Consider the following 18,010-nt stretch of genomic DNA (forward strand, 5'->3'; position numbering starts at 1 on the left):
TCTTTACTGGATCTATGGTTAGGGAATCAGAACAGTCAGACAAGGACATACTTATATTGGTCCACCTTAGGCAGTTAGATGAAGTCTACTCATAGTCTCTGAAACAGGTAAGATGATTATGGCGTGTGTTGTCAGGTACCTTTATTGTTTTACCTAGGTCCTAACAGATGCAAATAATAAAGTCTGTATAAACCTTCTTTCTGCATTGTTGAATCCTGAGGCCACCCAATGTACGGACATTACAACACACATAGCTCCCTTCTGCTTGGTGTTGGCAGATACAGTTACTTACCAACTCCCCAGATGCTGTATTTGCCCTGTACCACCTCTTTCTTTTGGTCTCTCTCAGCAAGCATTGCTGGCTCCTGCAAGAGACCTAACCATGCATTGCTGGCACCTAACCAGACAGATTCACACTTTGCCATCCACTTGTATACTCTGTACCATAACTGTGGGAGAACAGGAGCACTGCAGTCTTGGCAGCCTTTTCCACTATCCAGTCCCCTTGGCTTCTGGGGGTTGTTTCCTTCATGTGGGTCTGATCTTTATGATGGCCACCTTCTCTGGCAGCTCTAGAGCTTTGAACACTTGAATTCCAAACTACATCTTCTACATTTGATTGGTTTGCCCAAGGATTCAAGAAACTTTCACTCCAATAGGCCCATACTTGTGGACAGTAATAAAAGTGTACCCGTACTCATTGTCTTACCTTCCGCCAAACTTCCGCCACACATCTCAGTGAATATCTTCAACTCTGCTTTCTGAACCACCAGCTCAGAGTGGTTTATTGAAGTAGAACTTCATCCTGCATGTGGCCACCATATATCCTGTCTTATGTTTTACACCTATATTTTTGCACAACTAGGAGCAAGCTCACATTTACAAATCAGCATCAACCATGGATTCTCTCATATCCTATCATGGCTCTTGAATTTTTTATCTCATAAATTCAAGACAATCAATCATAATCTGAGAGTAGCAAAGCTACCAAGATACCAACAAACGGTCTTCTTTTTCAGCATCTTCATGTTACACTAAATTATCATTATAAAGTTATCCACTCAAAATTGATGTTGTTCAAATAAATGCAATGTAGAATGTATAAGTATATCACATTGTGTATACATGTACTATAAATATACTCAATTTCAAACAGTAGATATATATTTCCTTCAAGTCTATTGTGACTTTGTGTTTCAGGAATGAAGGCTGTCATTCTCCCTATAAGGCCACACCTTTCTCCTCCCACTCCTCCACATCACTGGCCACCGCTCCTTTGAGTCTGGGTTTTTGTTTTCCCTCAGTTTTAGTCAGTCTTCAATAACCCTTGAATTTCTAGTAACTGACTGGATTCCTGTTTCTTTACAAGAAGACATACAATACACATGTAACAATACCGACATGTACAAATACTCAACGTACAACACACAGGGCCAAACATACATCCTCACCAAAAATGTAAAAGAATAAAAAAAATATACAGAGCACTTTCAAAAATTGGAAAAATCACCTTCATTGTGCATTGTTTATAATGAAATACTCATTAGCTGACTTTAAATGCTTAGGTAATATTTATCAATTAAATAGTGATCACTTTTTTATATCTTATTTTATTTTCCTTGGCCAAACTTCTTCTCTTGTTACTCCTATAATATAATCAGACAATTAATCGCATTTCCTGATACACTTCATTTTTGGCATCCATCCTGTGCAACTGTGAAAACAAAACTTATTAGGAAATGAATGTAATATTATAAAATAGGTTCAATTAATACCACATGGATTTTCTTTTGTTCTTTACCAACCTAAAAGGATCCATTACAACACAAACTTACATAACCAGCTTCAACCATGCTTTCACTCAGCTTTCCTAGAGACCTACCATGCCCTCTGCATTCCATAGCACTAAGCACGCCTCATCATCTTCACTTTTGCTCCCACCATTGGAAAAAACAACTCCATTCCATCTCCATCTCCATTCATTGAACCTCACACATCTGGGAGTTCTTATCCACACCCTGAAACAAAGGCTCTCTTCATTCAATATATAATATATTTCTTATTCAACATCCTATCAACAGGCTACCAAAATGTATGTCTGTACATCAGTGTTAATTTCATTGCCTAATTATTTTGATTATTATTATGACAGTTCCGATGACTACAATATGACTAAATCAAATCATAATTTGCTCTCAATAATCACACTGCTGTATATGAATACTGTATATAACACTGTTATATATGAATACTTCTGTCCATCAACCATCAGTATATTTCAAACTTTCAACTGCCTTAATATCCATAGTCAATTCTTCACTCACTACATGCCTTTCCATCAAAACTTGAGTCTTCATTTTGTTTCTCTAGTATTCATCAAAACCTTGTGTCTCCATTTTGTTTTTCTCTCTAATCCTATCAAGCTGCTCAAACTACTATATCCAATATCACTAAGTAACATTATTTGGGAGATAATTGGGCAATCCTAGTCACCAACATAGTTTACAACACAGGCACAGTTTTGAAATTTCTGAGGGCACTACAACTTCCATGATACCTTCCTTTCATCCCTTTACACACACACACACACTTTTTCAGTTTCTCCAGCTCTCATTACCATCTCTATTCCCATCTTTGCAAACTCATACATCCTTCCCTTGGCATTTTTTGCTAATTTTCCCACAGCTCAGTCACCCATTTAAGATTTGTGCAGCAGTCCCTTCCCCCTCTTCTTCTTTCAACAACTATACCAGTGAGGTCATTCTTAACTGCAGCTCTGTGACCTTTCTCACTGTCTTACATCTGGACCACAGGCCCCCCTTGTGCTATTCAAGGTGGTACCTATTTGTGGCATCTCCAGCTGCTGCACAAACTGCTCTGCTTTCTGCAAACTACAAACCCCTCTCAACCCCTCTTTTTCTTAGTTGAACCCTAATGTTCTAGTGCTATCATCTAACAGACACATTTAACTGCAGTTCTGCCTTTTTAACTAAGTCTGGCTCTAGAAAAGAAAGATCTACTCCCTCTCTTCTTCTAAAATAGCTAACATAAATCCATGGACACAATTAAGACATGACGTGACACATATACAATTAGTTGCAATGGGACGGATCCCAGGAATATGTTATTGTCGGAGAGTCCTGTGTCATACCCTCTGATATACACTCTGTCCTAGACACGCCTTCCTGCAGTGTCTACTTATGACATTATAATCGGCATTCTACACCAAAATCCACTAATATCCTCTATCATTAGTTTTCAATCCCCTGAGAGACCCAGTCCCCACAGGATCCTGCTTATTCACTCACTCAAATTTCATACACATTCGGGTAGCAGATAGTTACTTATGACAGGTTGAGTTAAATGACTGTGGGCAACAATTATTACCATTACCTGTCTTTGTTGGCCACAAGACAGTCGACTTAAGGCACAAAGATAGACCAAAAGGGAGACAGTGGTACTTGGCTAGGGTACAAGAAATTTGTCCTACTGTACTCTTGGAGATGATCAGACTCACGGCTGTATCCCATCTCTCTGGTCCAACCTGATGCCTTGTATTGTGACTGCCTCAAGGTACTATAACCCAGAGTCCCTGTTCGGGCGCCAAAACTGATGTTGATTTTATCAGAAACCTACTAAATATCTGACCCCCTTCCTAATTCGTTATCAGAATGTATGCACCAAAGTAAATCAAACGGAGCCATGTCAGTTGTAAATACTTCTCTAAGCTTTATTTGGCAATCCTCCAGTTATATAGGCATTGCAATTAGCATAAGTTCCTGCCCTCACTAGGTAGGTGAATATAGCCTTTGCATACCATATAAGGTATGGTCTTTCTGTTAGATTTTTTTTTTCTAAGGCTTTTAGGCGTTGGCTAGGACAGGAAATTCCTTACATGAAGGGAGGTGGGAAAACAAGGAGCAAAGTGGCATGAAGGATAGGCCATGTCAAATAGTCTTTTTATACTGGACACACACACACACTCATATATATATATATATATGAAGAAAGAGGAGTCCAGCGTCCAGAAACTCGGAGGATAATATTTATTCACCAGATGGTCATACAGGAACACAGGGTACAGTGACGCGTTTCGGCTTTACAACAAAGCCTTAGTCATACGTGTATGACTAAGGCTTTGTTGTAAAGCCGAAACGCGTCACTGTACCCTGTGTTCCTGTATGACCATCTGGTGAATAAATATTATCCTCCGAGTTTCTGGACGCTGGACTCCTCTTTCTTCTGCTGTTCAATTGGGCGAGGTCCGCGCTCTGTCCGTGCGCACCTGGGGTGAGCTGAAGCATTGCTGTTTCTATATATATATATATATATATATATATATATATATATATATACATTACAGTTATATTAGTGGTTGATAGGAAATGTATATTAGAATCTGTTGCTTCATGTTAAAAAAAAATGTTTTTTTGCTGTTTTTCTCATTAGTGTGCTTTCTAAATCACGCAATTTGACCTTTGACATCAGCGGAGAGGGCAACCTTCCTCGTGTTACCATTGTGCGACCAGCATTGTGCAACAAGCGTGGAAATCCAGTTCTGCTTTTTCAAAGACTTCTGATTGGTCAGAGCCAACAACTGCCTCTTGTCTTAAAAAATGAGGGCTCTGTGCCTGCAAAGGTGGGCAGGCTGCATCATATCGCTCTCTCCTGTAGGCAGATGACATTCTTCACAGCTTATCACTGCTCATTTATTTCCTCTGTTTTCTGTCTCTTAGTTTGTAATTACAGAAATGTTACCTGTATGTTCAAACTATATGCACAAACATTAGTATCTACTATGTATCTGCCCTCCTGTCTCACTGTATAACAGAAATGGCACTTGTAACATTTCACACCAGGAAAAGCAGAATCTCTTCTCATTTTCAAAATACACCAGGCATTTTATTCACTTAGTGTTCAACAATGGTTCAGCTCCTTGTTTGTACTATTTACATGTTTTTTTACCAGGTAAATAAAAAGTCTTGTGGCTTTTGAAAGGTTTGTGGGCTTCTTCTACTTTTGTATATTGTTACACTGAAGGTTTGCACCAGTCCCCATGAAGCTTTGCAACCTTTTTTTTTTCACCTTATGCTTTGACTGTGCTACTCCTCTCATTGAAATATAGAAATGTCACATATATGTTTTTACAGTGCCTTGCAAAAGTTTTCATCCCCTTGACTTTTTTCGTATTTTGGTACATTACAGCCTTAAGTTTATTGTTTTGTTAATCTGAATTTTATGTGATGGATCAGAACACAATAGTCTAAGTTGGTGAAGTGAAATGAGAAAAATATAAATAAAAACTATTGTTAAGAAATAGAAAACAGAAAATTGGCATGTGGGTATGTATTCACCCCCCTTTGTTAGGAAGCCCATAAAAAGCTTTGGTGCAGCCAATTACCTTCAGAAGTAACATAATTAGTGAAATTATGTCCACCTGTGTGCAATCTTAGTGTCACATGATCTGTCATTACTTATACACACATTTTTTGAAATGCCCCAGAGGCTGCAACACCTAAGCAAGAGGCATCAGTAACCAAACACTACCATGAAGACCAAGGAACTCTCCAAACAAGTAAAGGACAATGTTGTTGAGAAGTACAAGTTAGGGTTAGATTATAAAAAATATCCAAATCTTTGATGATCCCCAGGAGCACCATCAAATCTGTCATAAACAAATGGAAAGAACATGGCACAACAGCAAACCTGCCAACATACGGCCACCCACCAAAACTCACGGCCCGGGCAAGGAAGGCATTATTCAGAGAGGCAGCACCGAGACCTAAGGTAACCCTGGAGGAGCTGTATTACTTTCAGCTAAGAACAAAAAGGCACATTGTGAGTTTGGAAAAACGCATGTGGGAGACTCCCAAAATGTATGGAGGAAGGTGCTCTGGTCTGATGAGACTAAAATTTTACTTTTCAGCCATCAATGAAAGTGCTATGTCTGGTGCAAACCCAACGCATCACATCACCCAAAGAACACCAGCCAGGACTGGGAGTTGAGGGAAAGATGAATGGTGCTAAATACAGGGATATTCTTGAGCAAAATCTGTACCTCTCTTCATGATTTGAGGCTAGAATGGAGGTTTACCTTCCAGCAGGACAATGACCCCAAACACACTGCTAAAACAACACTTGAGTGGTTTAAGGGGAAACATATAAATGTGTTGGAATGGCCTAGTCAAAGTCCAAATCTCAATCCAATTGAAAATCTGTGGTCAGACCTAAAGATTGCTGTTCACAAGTGCAAACCATCCGACTTAAAGGAGCTCGAGCAGTTTTGCAAGTAGGAATGGGCAAAAATCCCAGGTGGCTCTACAAAGTATTGACTTTAGGGGGGTGAATAGCTATGCACATTGACTTTTTCTGTTATTTTGTCCTATTTGTTGTTTGCTTCACAATAAAAAAAAAAAAAAAACATCTTCAAAGTTGTGGGTATGTTCTGTAAATGAAATGATCAAAATCCTCAAACAATCCATGTTAAATATGAAAAAAGTCAAGGGGGTTGAATACTTATGCAAGACACTGTAGCTGCATGCCCTGACATGAGTTTCCACTATGTATTTGTACTCCTGCCTCAGTGTATGATACCTCAGCATTAAATTATTATTCTATGGACCATGGTGTTAATTCTTAATTTATTCACTCAGCTGAATATTGATTTGGAAGAAGAAGGATTGGCATTTAATGTAAAGCCAAAACCGAATACTCACTGCATCTACCCAGCCTGGACAGAGACAGGACAGCTCGAGCAGTTTGGAGCAGGTACAGTGAACAGTTCCAGGTGGAGTACAGGAGTACAGTCCTAGGAGTACTTTACAGTGTATTTGATACTGCATTCACAAAGGAAACTTAGCAAACAGTTTATAGTATCTGGATTCATCCTCTCTCTCTTTCCTTCTGACTGCAGGGCACCGTGCTCACACTGCGTCTCTGATCCTGCATCCTGGGGAGACTGCAGAGTTCATAGTGGTGTTCTGCCCCCCTGAGCCTCAGCACTTTGGGAGTGCTCTGCTCTTGTCTGTGCTGGATAATCAGTATGAAAAAAACTGTGTGCAACTTGTGGGAGAGGGTTATAAAGAAGACCTGACCCTAGATAACATCCACAGCCCTGGAGAGCTAATTGCTCTAGACAGACAGCTTGAAGACGATTTAGTGGAAGGTTAGTATGTGATGATGTGTGTCATAGTATGGGTAAGAAGTTACTTTATTCTACTTTGGCTGTACATCCTAATGTCTGTTGTCATGTTCCTTACAGCTGCCCGTACCGAGCACATTGCTTTTGGTGATTGCCACATAGGACATCAATACCAAGTGACCTTTACCATGACAAACCGCAGCCAAACAGACGTTATGAGGTTTCAGTGGCCATCAGAAACCTCTCTGGAATTTTCCCCTCAGGTAGGGCACATGATTGCATAACACAACTCCTCACTGCACCTGTAAGGTTAAATCTAATTGACAATTCTGCCAATAGATAGGACACATTCATGCTAGCTGTGCCAAAGATGTGACTGTCACCCTAAAGTCAGATGTTGCTGTGACATTTAATAAGTATCAAGTGAAGTGCAAGGTGTCCCGGATCTCCTTCCCGCATCCTCTTGATCAAGTGGCTGACTGGGATGACAGAATGAGGACCGTGACGTGGGTGGACAGCGGTAAAGGAGCAGCCGGCAAGCATTCCAAAAAAAAGGTAATCAGAACACTCAAACTTCTTATGAATATTTTCTTCTGTCTGCCTCATATAGCTGCTTCTTATAGAACAAATGCAGGATATACACCTAAGGATCTGTATTTGGACTATTTCTGGAGGTAGAACCTCTGCTTGCACAAACATTTACTGATCATTTGCTGTTTGTCTGCAGGTAATTGAGACTGATCCAGAGCCTTCTCACATGGTTCTCGATGAGGAGGTACGAGAGGTGGAACTGCTGATTAGCGCTACTGTGGATTATGCTTGGTACAAAGCCAATTGTGAGGCTGTGCACTTCAGGGACACTCTACTGTATCAGACACGTGTGTACAAGTGAGTGGCATAGATATAAAAAGTAGGACAATGTTGCGAAGTGACCATTCAGCTGACAGATATTTCCCCACCTGTGCAGGTTCCTCATGCAAAACACTGGCACAGTCCAGCTACAGTTCCTCTGGCATGTACAAATGAAAAGAGACAGGAAACCAGAACGAGCAGACACAGGAGGTAGGTGCAGATCCTTGGTACGTTACTGTCTCCACAGCTCTTTGTTCTGATATGGTTCTGGGTTCAGATCATCCTGGGATTGTAGAGATAATGGCCCTCATTTACTATTGCAAACCCGACATGTTTTGTCAGGTTGTGCGCCAGACTGGAAACCCGCATTATGGGCGTGGCCGCCGGGAAAAGGGGGTGCTGTCTATGAAAAGGGGCGTGTTCCCGACATTTTCACAAAAAAACAACAACATATTTACTAAGGTTTCCACATAAAATGTGGTGGATTTGCGCTGAGGAAAACTCTACAGATCAGAGCATGTGTAAAAAAAAAAAAAAAAAAGCAAAGTGTAGGGAAAGTGGAAAATGTAGGGAAACATTTGTAAATACTGTGGAAAATAAATTGTAGGGAAACCTTAGTAAATACTGTGGAAAATAAATTGTAGTGAATTTAAAACCCACAAAGAAACCTACACTCCACTCTTAGTAAATAAGGGCCAATATGTTCCCATAACTTGGTATCCTGTAATATTGCTCTTGTAAAGTTTTATCTATAAGTGGAAAGGAAATTGTTGACTCTATTGAATCCTGAAGCTTTAATATAACCATTTCTGTACATTGTTGATAGAGCCCCTTGGCAGTGAATGCAACTCCTCCACCAACAGTCGTCCATCCAGTGTCCTAGAAAGTGTTTCCTCACTGCAGCCTGTGGGAGCGGAAGCCTTTCAGTTAAGCGTGCAGCCTCAAAGCGGCATTATCCCGGCTGGGGAGAAGCTTGAGTTTCTTATTAAGTTTTCTCCTACAGAAGTTGGAGAGTTTGAAGGTCGACTGATCTGCAGGTTAGTGATTGGTGATGGACGTATGTGTGACTGTATGAGATGTTCTTAAATATTTGGCTCTGTATACCGTTTTTTCCTATATTATACTGTTATGTACAGAAATTAGGTAAATGAACAGTGACACACCATTCTGGGAATTCTTTTGCTGAAATGTCATACGCAATATAAAGAGAAATAAAACCTCACAGCGCAAAACATAGGTCTAGCACCATGTTACAGTGCTGAATCTCTAATGGGTCCTTCTTGGCAGTAATGTGTATTTACTGTTCTGATAGCAGTAAAGAGAGGGGGAATAAGACGGTACAGCCACATGTAGACCTCTGGCTATGGTTTTAGGTATTGTTATTTCAGAATGTCAATAGAAAACGTATAGGTCATGTTTTATCAAATTGATAAACTACAGCACTCCAAAATAAAATCAAAAGTGCGGCTTCCTTCACACAAAGTGTAAACTAATGTTTTAGTTGGCTCACCCAACCATCATCAAGCCAGCTTTCACTTTGTTTGAATAAAGCCACAGTTGTGACTTTATTTTGGAGTGCTGGTATTTATCAATTTTGCTGTTTATCTAATGGATCCATGCCCTGGGTTCACTGCTAGCAAAGCTTCCATGCACTTTATTCTTGGATGTGCTATCTTTTTGAAAACGGTCTACAGGTCAGGTTTTAGCTATAAGATAACCTGAAGTATTTGCACATGCTGTTATCTCTTTGACTAATAATATTTTCTGACCCACAGCATCCCTAACTTGTCCCCTGGTGAGCAGGAGCCAGTGCTGCTAGTGACGGGACGCAGTCTTCTACCTTATTGTCACTTCCAGCTAGAAGATTCAGACTACATTACTAGTGGAAGACGGAACCCAGAGCTATGTGGACCCTGTGGGGCCCCCTCAGGAACAACCTTGGACCCAAACACACGGGTTGTTGAGTTCACTTCTGTGGGTGTGAGGAATAAAAACATCAGGTAAGTAGAAGCCTAGCCAGGGGTCTGAAGAGTTATTCTAGGTCTTCTCTGAATATATCAATATTGAAATGACTAAAGAAATAACATTTGCGGTTGCTGTGATTCTTCTCTGTAGGACCTTTAACATTGTTAATCCCACTAAAGATATCTATTCCTTCCTGTGGATCTGTGAAGACCTCCCAAGTCTTCAGAGTCCTCCAGCCTTCCACTGCTTGAATCAACAAGGAGTCATCCAAGCTGAAAAGAAAGTTGAGGTAATGTTTTTGTTAGTAAACCCCAGCACTATATCACAGTAAATAAGTGCCCCCTCAAGCTGTCATTGCTCCACTGACACGTTACTAGCCAGTTGGGCTTCTTTTGGGTTGCTCATTTTGTTTAATTACGAGGAGATCCTTGCTTTTTTTTTAAATCAGAAAGTTTTTATTGAACTTTTTTAGCATAAAACTAAAACATACAGAAACAATAACCCCCCCCCCCCAACCCTCCCACACAAAACACCCTCCCCCCCATGTCCCGTGTCCTTCCCCCATAACAAATCCGAGACAGTAATACGGAGAAATCGGCAGTACAGTCCCGGGCCCCCATCCGCATACATGTAATGTAAATATGGCAAAGAATACAATCTCATTAAAATCAAGTACTACCCTCCAAAGGTAAGATACATGTAAACAAATGCACTCAGAGGAAAGGTATGTACACATAGGCAATACAGGCAAAAATCTATTGCATAAACATCCCACATAGAGATCATTGCTTTTATTAAATTAATAATCCTCTGGTCCTGACAGATCAGCTTTGAGTTCATCCCTCAAGTATTGGATATCACTGAATCTTTCTGGACATTCTCGATACCAGAGCAGAACATCTCAGTCCCATTTCTGTTTGTTGGTAAAGCCCTGGAACCCTCAATATCTTTGGACAGGTCACATCTGAATTTCCGATCTCTGCTAATAGGTATGTGCCCTTTTTATTAGGAAATCTATGTGAGGGTGATACCCAGCATTTGAGATGTAGACAGTAAAGGAGCAACACTCATTCATGGCTGTCAGGTCAGGCCGGGCATTTGGCCCCCAATATTTACTGCAGATGTTTGGTTTTGTGTTGTTTACAGGGAAAGAGGTGCAGGAATCCATCTGTCTAATCAATAATGAAAAGAAATCCTTCAACTTTGCTATCCGTGACAGTTCTCGATTTTCAGAGGGCTGCAGTCATTTCTTGACTGTAAGACCTATGGGAGGAACAGTCCCTCCTCAGAGCAGGTAACATACACACTTCAAGTGTGTACTACTTTGCTCATAATCTTTTTTCTGTGTGCTTCCTATAGCCAGGCAGTATTTATCTATTGAAAAGTCTTTTCTTTCAATAACAACTTTGTTGCTGCCACATGCACTTATCTATGATTTTCCTTTGTCCTGTCAGGGCCCCCATTTGTGTTTACTTCAAGCCATCCACAGTTGGTGAGGTCAATTTCAACCTGATTTGTGATGTGAAAACCAAAACAGAGCCCCTCTACCTGAATGTAAAAGCAGTTGGTCACTCAATCCAAGTGTCTGTTCAGTGCCAAGACAACATGGGCACTGTCACCCCCCTGTCTGCTCAGGAAACAAAAGAGCTTGACTTTGGGCAGGTAAAATCCATTACTGTCAGCAAGGTGCTGCCCATGCCCTGCACACTAAGGAGTTGGTCACCTCTGTCTGCCATTGTTAGGTAACTGTCTCTTTTACTACTCACAGGTGGATATTAATGATAGCTCCACTTTCCAGTTCAACATCATGAATAATGGACAGTTCTCCTTTAATTATTCCTATGTTCTGACCATCCCTCGGGGGCTACAGGAATTTCTGAGTATTTCCCCAAGTAGTGCATGTGTGGCCCCCGGACAACAAACTCAAGCATCTCTCATCTTCTGTCCAACCAAGAAATGTACAGTAAAAGATGCACTGCTGACTCTTAAGGTAAGTAAAATTAGTGATATTCAAAAGTTGTAACTTCAGAAGTGATGATCAACTGCCATGATTGTTTTGTGTCATGTTGACTTGTCAGATAGAGAATGGACCAGACATAACATGCCCCCTTCGTGGCAGTGCTATCCAGCCAGGTGTCCACTTCTCTTTCAAAGAACACAACTTTGGCCACTGTTTCATCTACCATGCTGGTATGCAGCCTGTTCGAAAAACCTTGGTCATCACAAATAAAGACAACAGGGCAATTAGGTGAGCAGACCCAAAATGATTGACACTCCAGTAATGATACAGTGAAAACTGCCTGTACTGATGACGTGGCCAGTTATAGCTGTACTGATGTACTTTCTACTGATGTTGTTACTGTGTTAATTCTTCCCATATAGCATTGACTGCCTGTACAGTAATACAGCTCACATAGAACTCAACTTCTGCTCAGATGTTCTTTCCCCTGGTGACAAGATGGAGGTTCCAATCACCTTCTATCCCCGCGCAGCCATCTTGTATCAAGAAACTGTTGTCTTTAAAATGAATGGCCATTCCATGCAGCTCGTTCAACTCCAGGGTCACGGGATCGAAATGAAGGTTGGATATTTGTAAAATTAAAAATAATCTAGATGATAAAATGTGAGATAAATTTGTTCAATCTGTTTACATTCCATTGATAACTTCACAAATAAGCGTCAGCCATGCAGGACCATAAGAAAACAGATCACTCTGTGTAGTGATCTAATATGCATGCATCAGGTGGTAATGCACCATATGGGCTTTCATGGTACAAGATATGCCTCTAATGGTTGTGAGAAATGTCCTGCCAGGGGTGAGTAAATACAATCAGATCTTGACAAAAGAGGAGAGAGAGATAAAAAGATGAAAGAAATAAGAAGACAGCAGGGAACAAGGGAATGAGGTATGAGGGTATATAAAGACAATATAACAATGTCACAATGTCATAAATCTTGTAGGACATTTTGGTTGTGGGACAAATTATAATGCAGAATATGTGACTTATGTATTAAGTGTCCAGGTCTCACAGTAACGGTCTCATAATCTTATCATTTAGTTTAAGAATATATATATATATGTTCTTTTGCAGATTGAAGTGGCTGATCCCAAATATAAAGTTATCAACTTTGGAGCTGTTAACATTGGTCAAACTGTGAAAAGGGTTATCCCCATTGTGAATAAGAGCCTTTCACCTGTAACTTGCTCTCTGCACTTTAGCCCGAGTGTCCCTGCATTGCAAGAACCCAAGGTATTAAAGTATGCCACAGTCTGTAATCCTTTATATGATTTTCTGCTGATGATAAACATCTATGGAAGAGGGCTGCAGCCACAGAGATGGTATTCACAACAAGAAACATATTATAACAGTGGTTAAATAAGAAGCTGAGGCAATGGTCAGATCGAGGAGACAAGTTATAATTTAAGTTGATGCATAATCTGTACATTGGCTGCAGGGTGCTTCACAAACAGTTATGTGGTGGCTCAGGTACATTGGGACCCATAAATGTGTGCCTCTGCAGTGGTGCACACATTTATTTACAAAACTTATAAGACTTGCAGACAGGTTTACACATTGCATGCACTGAGTCTTAGCAGATGTGGAAACACCAGTAATTTTTCTGTGTTTGTTGTGCAGGTCCTAAGTCTTTCCCCCAATTGTGAGGTAACACTTTCTGCCCATAATGGGCTGTGTAAGCTGGAAATGCAGTTTACCCCTCGGAGTAGGATTGCCCCATTTGCTGAAGAGGTGATGCTGGGGTGCTATGGCATGATGCATTCACTCTTTGTGGTTCAAGGCTGCAGCCAGGGCCTAGAACTCAACTTGGACCAGGAGTATATGTCCTTCGGGGCTGTGGTGCTGCATAGCCAAGCAACTCGTAGGGTTGTCCTAAATAACACAGGAGAGCTGGGAATCAGGTATTGTTGGCTTAGACCATCTGAGTGCTTGACTCCTCCTGAACAGTTTCTGTCTTGCTCACTAAGAAGTTTTATCTTTGTGACAGGTTTGAGTGGGATATAAAAAGGTTTGAACCAGACTTCTCCATTTGGCCGACGTCTGGTTACATCACGGCTGGCACAGAGGTCACATTTGATGTTGTCTTTCACCCCACTGAAATTAACTCTGACATTCACTATGAGGACCTGCTCTGCTTCATTGAAGGAGGCAAAACATTAAAACTGACACTTTCAGGATCCTGTATCGGGCTCCCATCCACAAAGGAGGTAACAACTTCTAAAATACTTCAAACTGACTATTTAAGCTGTATCAGAAGACTTTACTTTCAGTGGTCCAATACCATGTTGGAAGCACTGGTAGACATGACGGGAAGGCATGCTTTTTTTTTTAAAACACAGAAATACTTATTTTCCTTTGGAATGAGCGTTCCCATGTCTTATTCAATATTTCTAATCTGATATGTACATACGATAATATATGTTTTGCCTGTGTGTGGGTGTAAATTATCCACTGTGTACACCATCTACTGTTGCAGGTTGTCAACTTTCAGTGTCAAGTGCGAACTAAACAGACACAAACCATTACTTTGAGCAACAAAACAAACCAGACATGGCATTTGCAACCAGTCATTGATGGAGAGCACTGGAGTGGAGTGGAGTTCATCACTGTGGAGGCTCAGCAGAATAAGCCCTATGAGATCACCTATCATCCGCTCATCATGAGCCTTGAGGGCAGGAAACATCAGGTAACTGGCCTGGTCCTGGGATTATGTTTCTCTCTATAAAGAGAGACACCTACTGTACTATTACCATACTTAATTATATTTACTCAGTGATCATGTAGTCTGTTGTTGTCTTTAGGGCTCAATCTTCTTCCCAATGCCGGATGGGACAGGATTACTGTATCTCCTGCACGGTCAGGCTGAACCTCCTAAATCCTCTGGTAATGTGATCAGAGAGGTCCCATGCAAAACATCATACACTGAACTGCTGACAGTCAGTAACTGGCTGCACAAAACTCAAAGGTGAGAAGGGATCCAGGTGGATTGCCCTTAATGACTTTATACTGCCTTATCTTCCTGAGCTGGGCTATTATCAAACCTAGCAAAGGGCATTACACCCACATCTTTGCTTTATGTTTATTTTTATCTTCCAACAGGTTTCGTGCTATTATTGATATCCTGAAGCCAGAACGTCTGGACAGTGCTACCACTATCAAGGGTCTGGACTATGTGGAGGTGCCAGGAGGAGCCAAGAGAGACTACAAATTAAATTTCCACTCTCACAAAGAGGGCAACTTTTCAACTAAGGTCTCACAGTCCCACCATGACCAATGATTGTCTGTACACCATACACCGTGGCTATTTATACACCATACATTATGAGTGAGCTTTATTTAGGCTTGTGTTTCATTCGCCAGACTTAATAAATTTAGCATCTCTAATTTCAGCAGACTTTTGTTTAAGAGGCACATGTCTCTTAATAAACTTGGCACATCTTTGGCTGTCTATGAACCACAAACTTAAAATCTAGATTTCTACTAAAGTTTACAATAATTTCTAACATAGACATAGAAACATAAACATAGAATGTGTCGGCAGATAAGAACCATTTGGCCCATCTAGTCAATTATAGGAAATCCTATCAGGCAGTGGGAAACCCTATCCCCTCCCACTAAACTCTGCACACAATGAGAGTGGCACAGAATTTAAAAAGCCTCAAATTCTTGTGCTAAATTGGTGAGCATAAAAAAGGTCTTTTTCTCCTGTATCTTCAGATATTCTCCCCCATGTCAGTTCTCCATCCTCTTGTCTCAGTCATCCTCTTTTCTCCATATATTTCCCCGCCTAACTCTAAAAAGCTTTGTGTTATATACCTTTATCTTGTATGCTCTTGACCCACTATGAGACAGACACATTTCTTGGTCGGCTCCATTGGGGGACACAAAGACCGTGGGTAAATCTTGCTGCCACTAGTAGGCTGACACTAGGCATACAAAATAAGTTGTCCCCTCCTGGCAGGATACCTCGCCTACTGACTCTGAGCTAATCAGTTTTAGCTTAGTGTCAGTAGGAGGCAGTCACAGGTATGGAGTTCTCAAGACATGGTCTTTATTTATTTTTTATAGCTAGGGCCTGTAATTAAATTCTTCTTTCCTTTTTTTCCCGCTACCTGTTCCCCCATATGCGGCTAAGGGGCACAGGGCATAGAGTATACTCCGTTAACCCCTTTCTGCCAACGGCCAGCGCTTAGGGTTGCACATTGGGTCCGGGTCCTCCTATCTTCCCTGCTTGTCCCGCTGTCTCAGCCTGATATAATGCAGGTGACCATAGCTGGCTGATGACATCGGTGAGTATGGATGTCATAGGTGAGTATGGCTGCATACAGGGTGAGTATATTCCTCTACCCCCCAATCCCCCCCCCCCCCCCTCCTTTTCTCATTTTCTCTATCCCTTTCTGGGCCTTTGGGGGACTTTTTCCAGTCTTTATTGGGGCTGGGGATGGTGATCTGGCAGGGCTCTCTGTCTGCACTGTCGGGGATTGTGGGGCAGCTTCCCTCTCCCTCCCCTTCTCACTCCCCGGCACTGATTTTTGTTTCTTCTGTGCGCTGACTGCAGACCCTGTCAACAGGGACACGGTTGCGCGACCAGACGCATTTTTACTTTCACTTTCGCCTCCTCCTTGGGCAGTGCGCATGGCGGGTGGGAGATAACTTGAGGCCGCGGCTGCGGTCTGGTCCGAGACTTAGCTCCGCCCCCCTCCCTGTAATCGGGGCTCCCGCCCTCCTCCTGCTACCGGCCTGTATTCTTCATGCACGCGCACCAGGGGTCACTGATGCGTCTATCAGCTGGGTGCATGCGCTTTGGGGGGGTCATCTGCTGTACTCTCCCTCTCCTCCTCCAATGGGGTCCATCCTGGTGTGGAGGTCACTTCCTGGGTCTGTGCAGCTTACACCTCCCCTTCCATCCTCTGCTCTGCAGACCACCTGACTTCCGCTGCTGCCTGCCTCTTCAGCTCCGGTCTTAGGACAGCTACAGCCTGCTTCTCAGCTCCATCTACGGGACACAGGACCTGGTGAGATTGCTCTATTTTATTCGCTGTTTCCCTGTTTACTAGCTCCTATGTCCGACCCCAGACCCGAACCTCCTCCCAGACAGGCGGCCGCAGCCCTAGTCACCTACTACTCTTGTGTGGGCTGCTAGACCAAAATGCCTGGTGGTTCCACTGAATCCACCTGTTCTGCCTGCTCCACCACACGCACCATTTCCTTCTGTACCTGCTTCTCAGTATGCCCCCCTGGAACGCGCATTATCCATCCCCCCTCCAGAGTGGGTTTCCTCCCTTTCCCAGTCAATCTCTGATCTGGCTAGGGTCTCCAGGACAGTGGTTTCGGCCTTGGTGCAGTCTTCCCTGCGCTCTTCCCCCAGGGAGTCCCGCTCAGTTTCTCCTGACCCCCACTTCCAGCACTCTCACAAGAGCCCAAAAGTACTTTCTTCAGGCTCTTCCCCTGAGCCACGTAATCGGGATAGACACTTTTCCCATAGATCTCAATCCTATTTCCCAGCTCACCGTCAGCGCCCCCGCTCTAGGGGCCACTCCCCCAGTGATCATCCCAGGTCTCCGACTCCCCATTCCAGGGCCAATACGCCTCAGTCTAAGGAAACCGTCGCACGTTCCCACTCTCAAGGGGAATTGGCGGATGACGTGTCGGACACCACCTCGGATCAAGAGGAACACTCTGCCGTGTCTAATATGGTGGACAGTTTGGTGTCAGCCATCAGAAACACGTTTAATTTAGAGGACCCAAGAACTTCAGATCCTGATCCGGAAGTTTCTTTTTGCCTCTCTCGTCGTTCCCCCAAGGCTTTCAGTTCTCATGCTGAACTTGACGCCTTGCTAGACGCGGCTTAGAAGCATCCGGATAAACGGTTTAAAGGGACCAAGAGGATCGAAGCTCAGTTTCCCTTCCCTCAGGATCTGATTTCCAAGTGGACGACGCTGCCAGCAGTTGATCCTCCGGTTTCGCGCCTGTCCAAGTTGACTACTCTGCCTCTCGCCGATGCAGCGTCCTTTAAGGATCCGGCAGACAAGAA

The 18,010-nt window shown here is 42.4% G+C and overlaps 1 protein-coding gene across 5 annotated transcripts in view; it reads left to right on the forward strand.

Moving 5' to 3' along the window:
* HYDIN (HYDIN axonemal central pair apparatus protein) overlaps positions 1–18,010 on the forward strand; it is a 231,459-nt gene that overhangs the window by 179,812 nt on the left and 33,637 nt on the right. For 3 of the 5 annotated variants that reach the window (XM_056525411.1, XM_056525412.1, XM_056525413.1), the window contains 22 exons: positions 4,450–4,639; positions 6,654–6,768; positions 6,914–7,165; positions 7,262–7,404; positions 7,481–7,696; positions 7,869–8,029; positions 8,109–8,203; positions 8,820–9,030; positions 9,769–9,993; positions 10,109–10,247; positions 10,782–10,947; positions 11,105–11,252; positions 11,413–11,620; positions 11,727–11,948; positions 12,037–12,206; positions 12,341–12,539; positions 13,051–13,209; positions 13,597–13,877; positions 13,964–14,183; positions 14,453–14,662; positions 14,778–14,941; positions 15,076–15,226. In XM_056525411.1, coding sequence (XP_056381386.1) covers positions 4,450–4,639; positions 6,654–6,768; positions 6,914–7,165; positions 7,262–7,404; positions 7,481–7,696; positions 7,869–8,029; positions 8,109–8,203; positions 8,820–9,030; positions 9,769–9,993; positions 10,109–10,247; positions 10,782–10,947; positions 11,105–11,252; positions 11,413–11,620; positions 11,727–11,948; positions 12,037–12,206; positions 12,341–12,539; positions 13,051–13,209; positions 13,597–13,877; positions 13,964–14,183; positions 14,453–14,662; positions 14,778–14,941; positions 15,076–15,226 — 4,045 coding nt within the window. Of the gene's footprint in view, positions 1–4,449; positions 4,640–6,653; positions 6,769–6,913; positions 7,166–7,261; positions 7,405–7,480; positions 7,697–7,866; positions 8,030–8,108; positions 8,204–8,819; positions 9,031–9,768; positions 9,994–10,108; positions 10,248–10,781; positions 10,948–11,104; positions 11,253–11,412; positions 11,621–11,726; positions 11,949–12,036; positions 12,207–12,340; positions 12,540–13,050; positions 13,210–13,596; positions 13,878–13,963; positions 14,184–14,452; positions 14,663–14,777; positions 14,942–15,075; positions 15,227–18,010 lie in introns of those variants that run through there. The other 2 variants (XM_056525414.1, XM_056525415.1) reach the window with 2 other exon arrangements.

Source organism: Hyla sarda, chromosome 6, assembly GCF_029499605.1.
Source record: "Hyla sarda isolate aHylSar1 chromosome 6, aHylSar1.hap1, whole genome shotgun sequence".
NCBI classification, from domain to species: Eukaryota; Metazoa; Chordata; class Amphibia; order Anura; family Hylidae; genus Hyla; species Hyla sarda.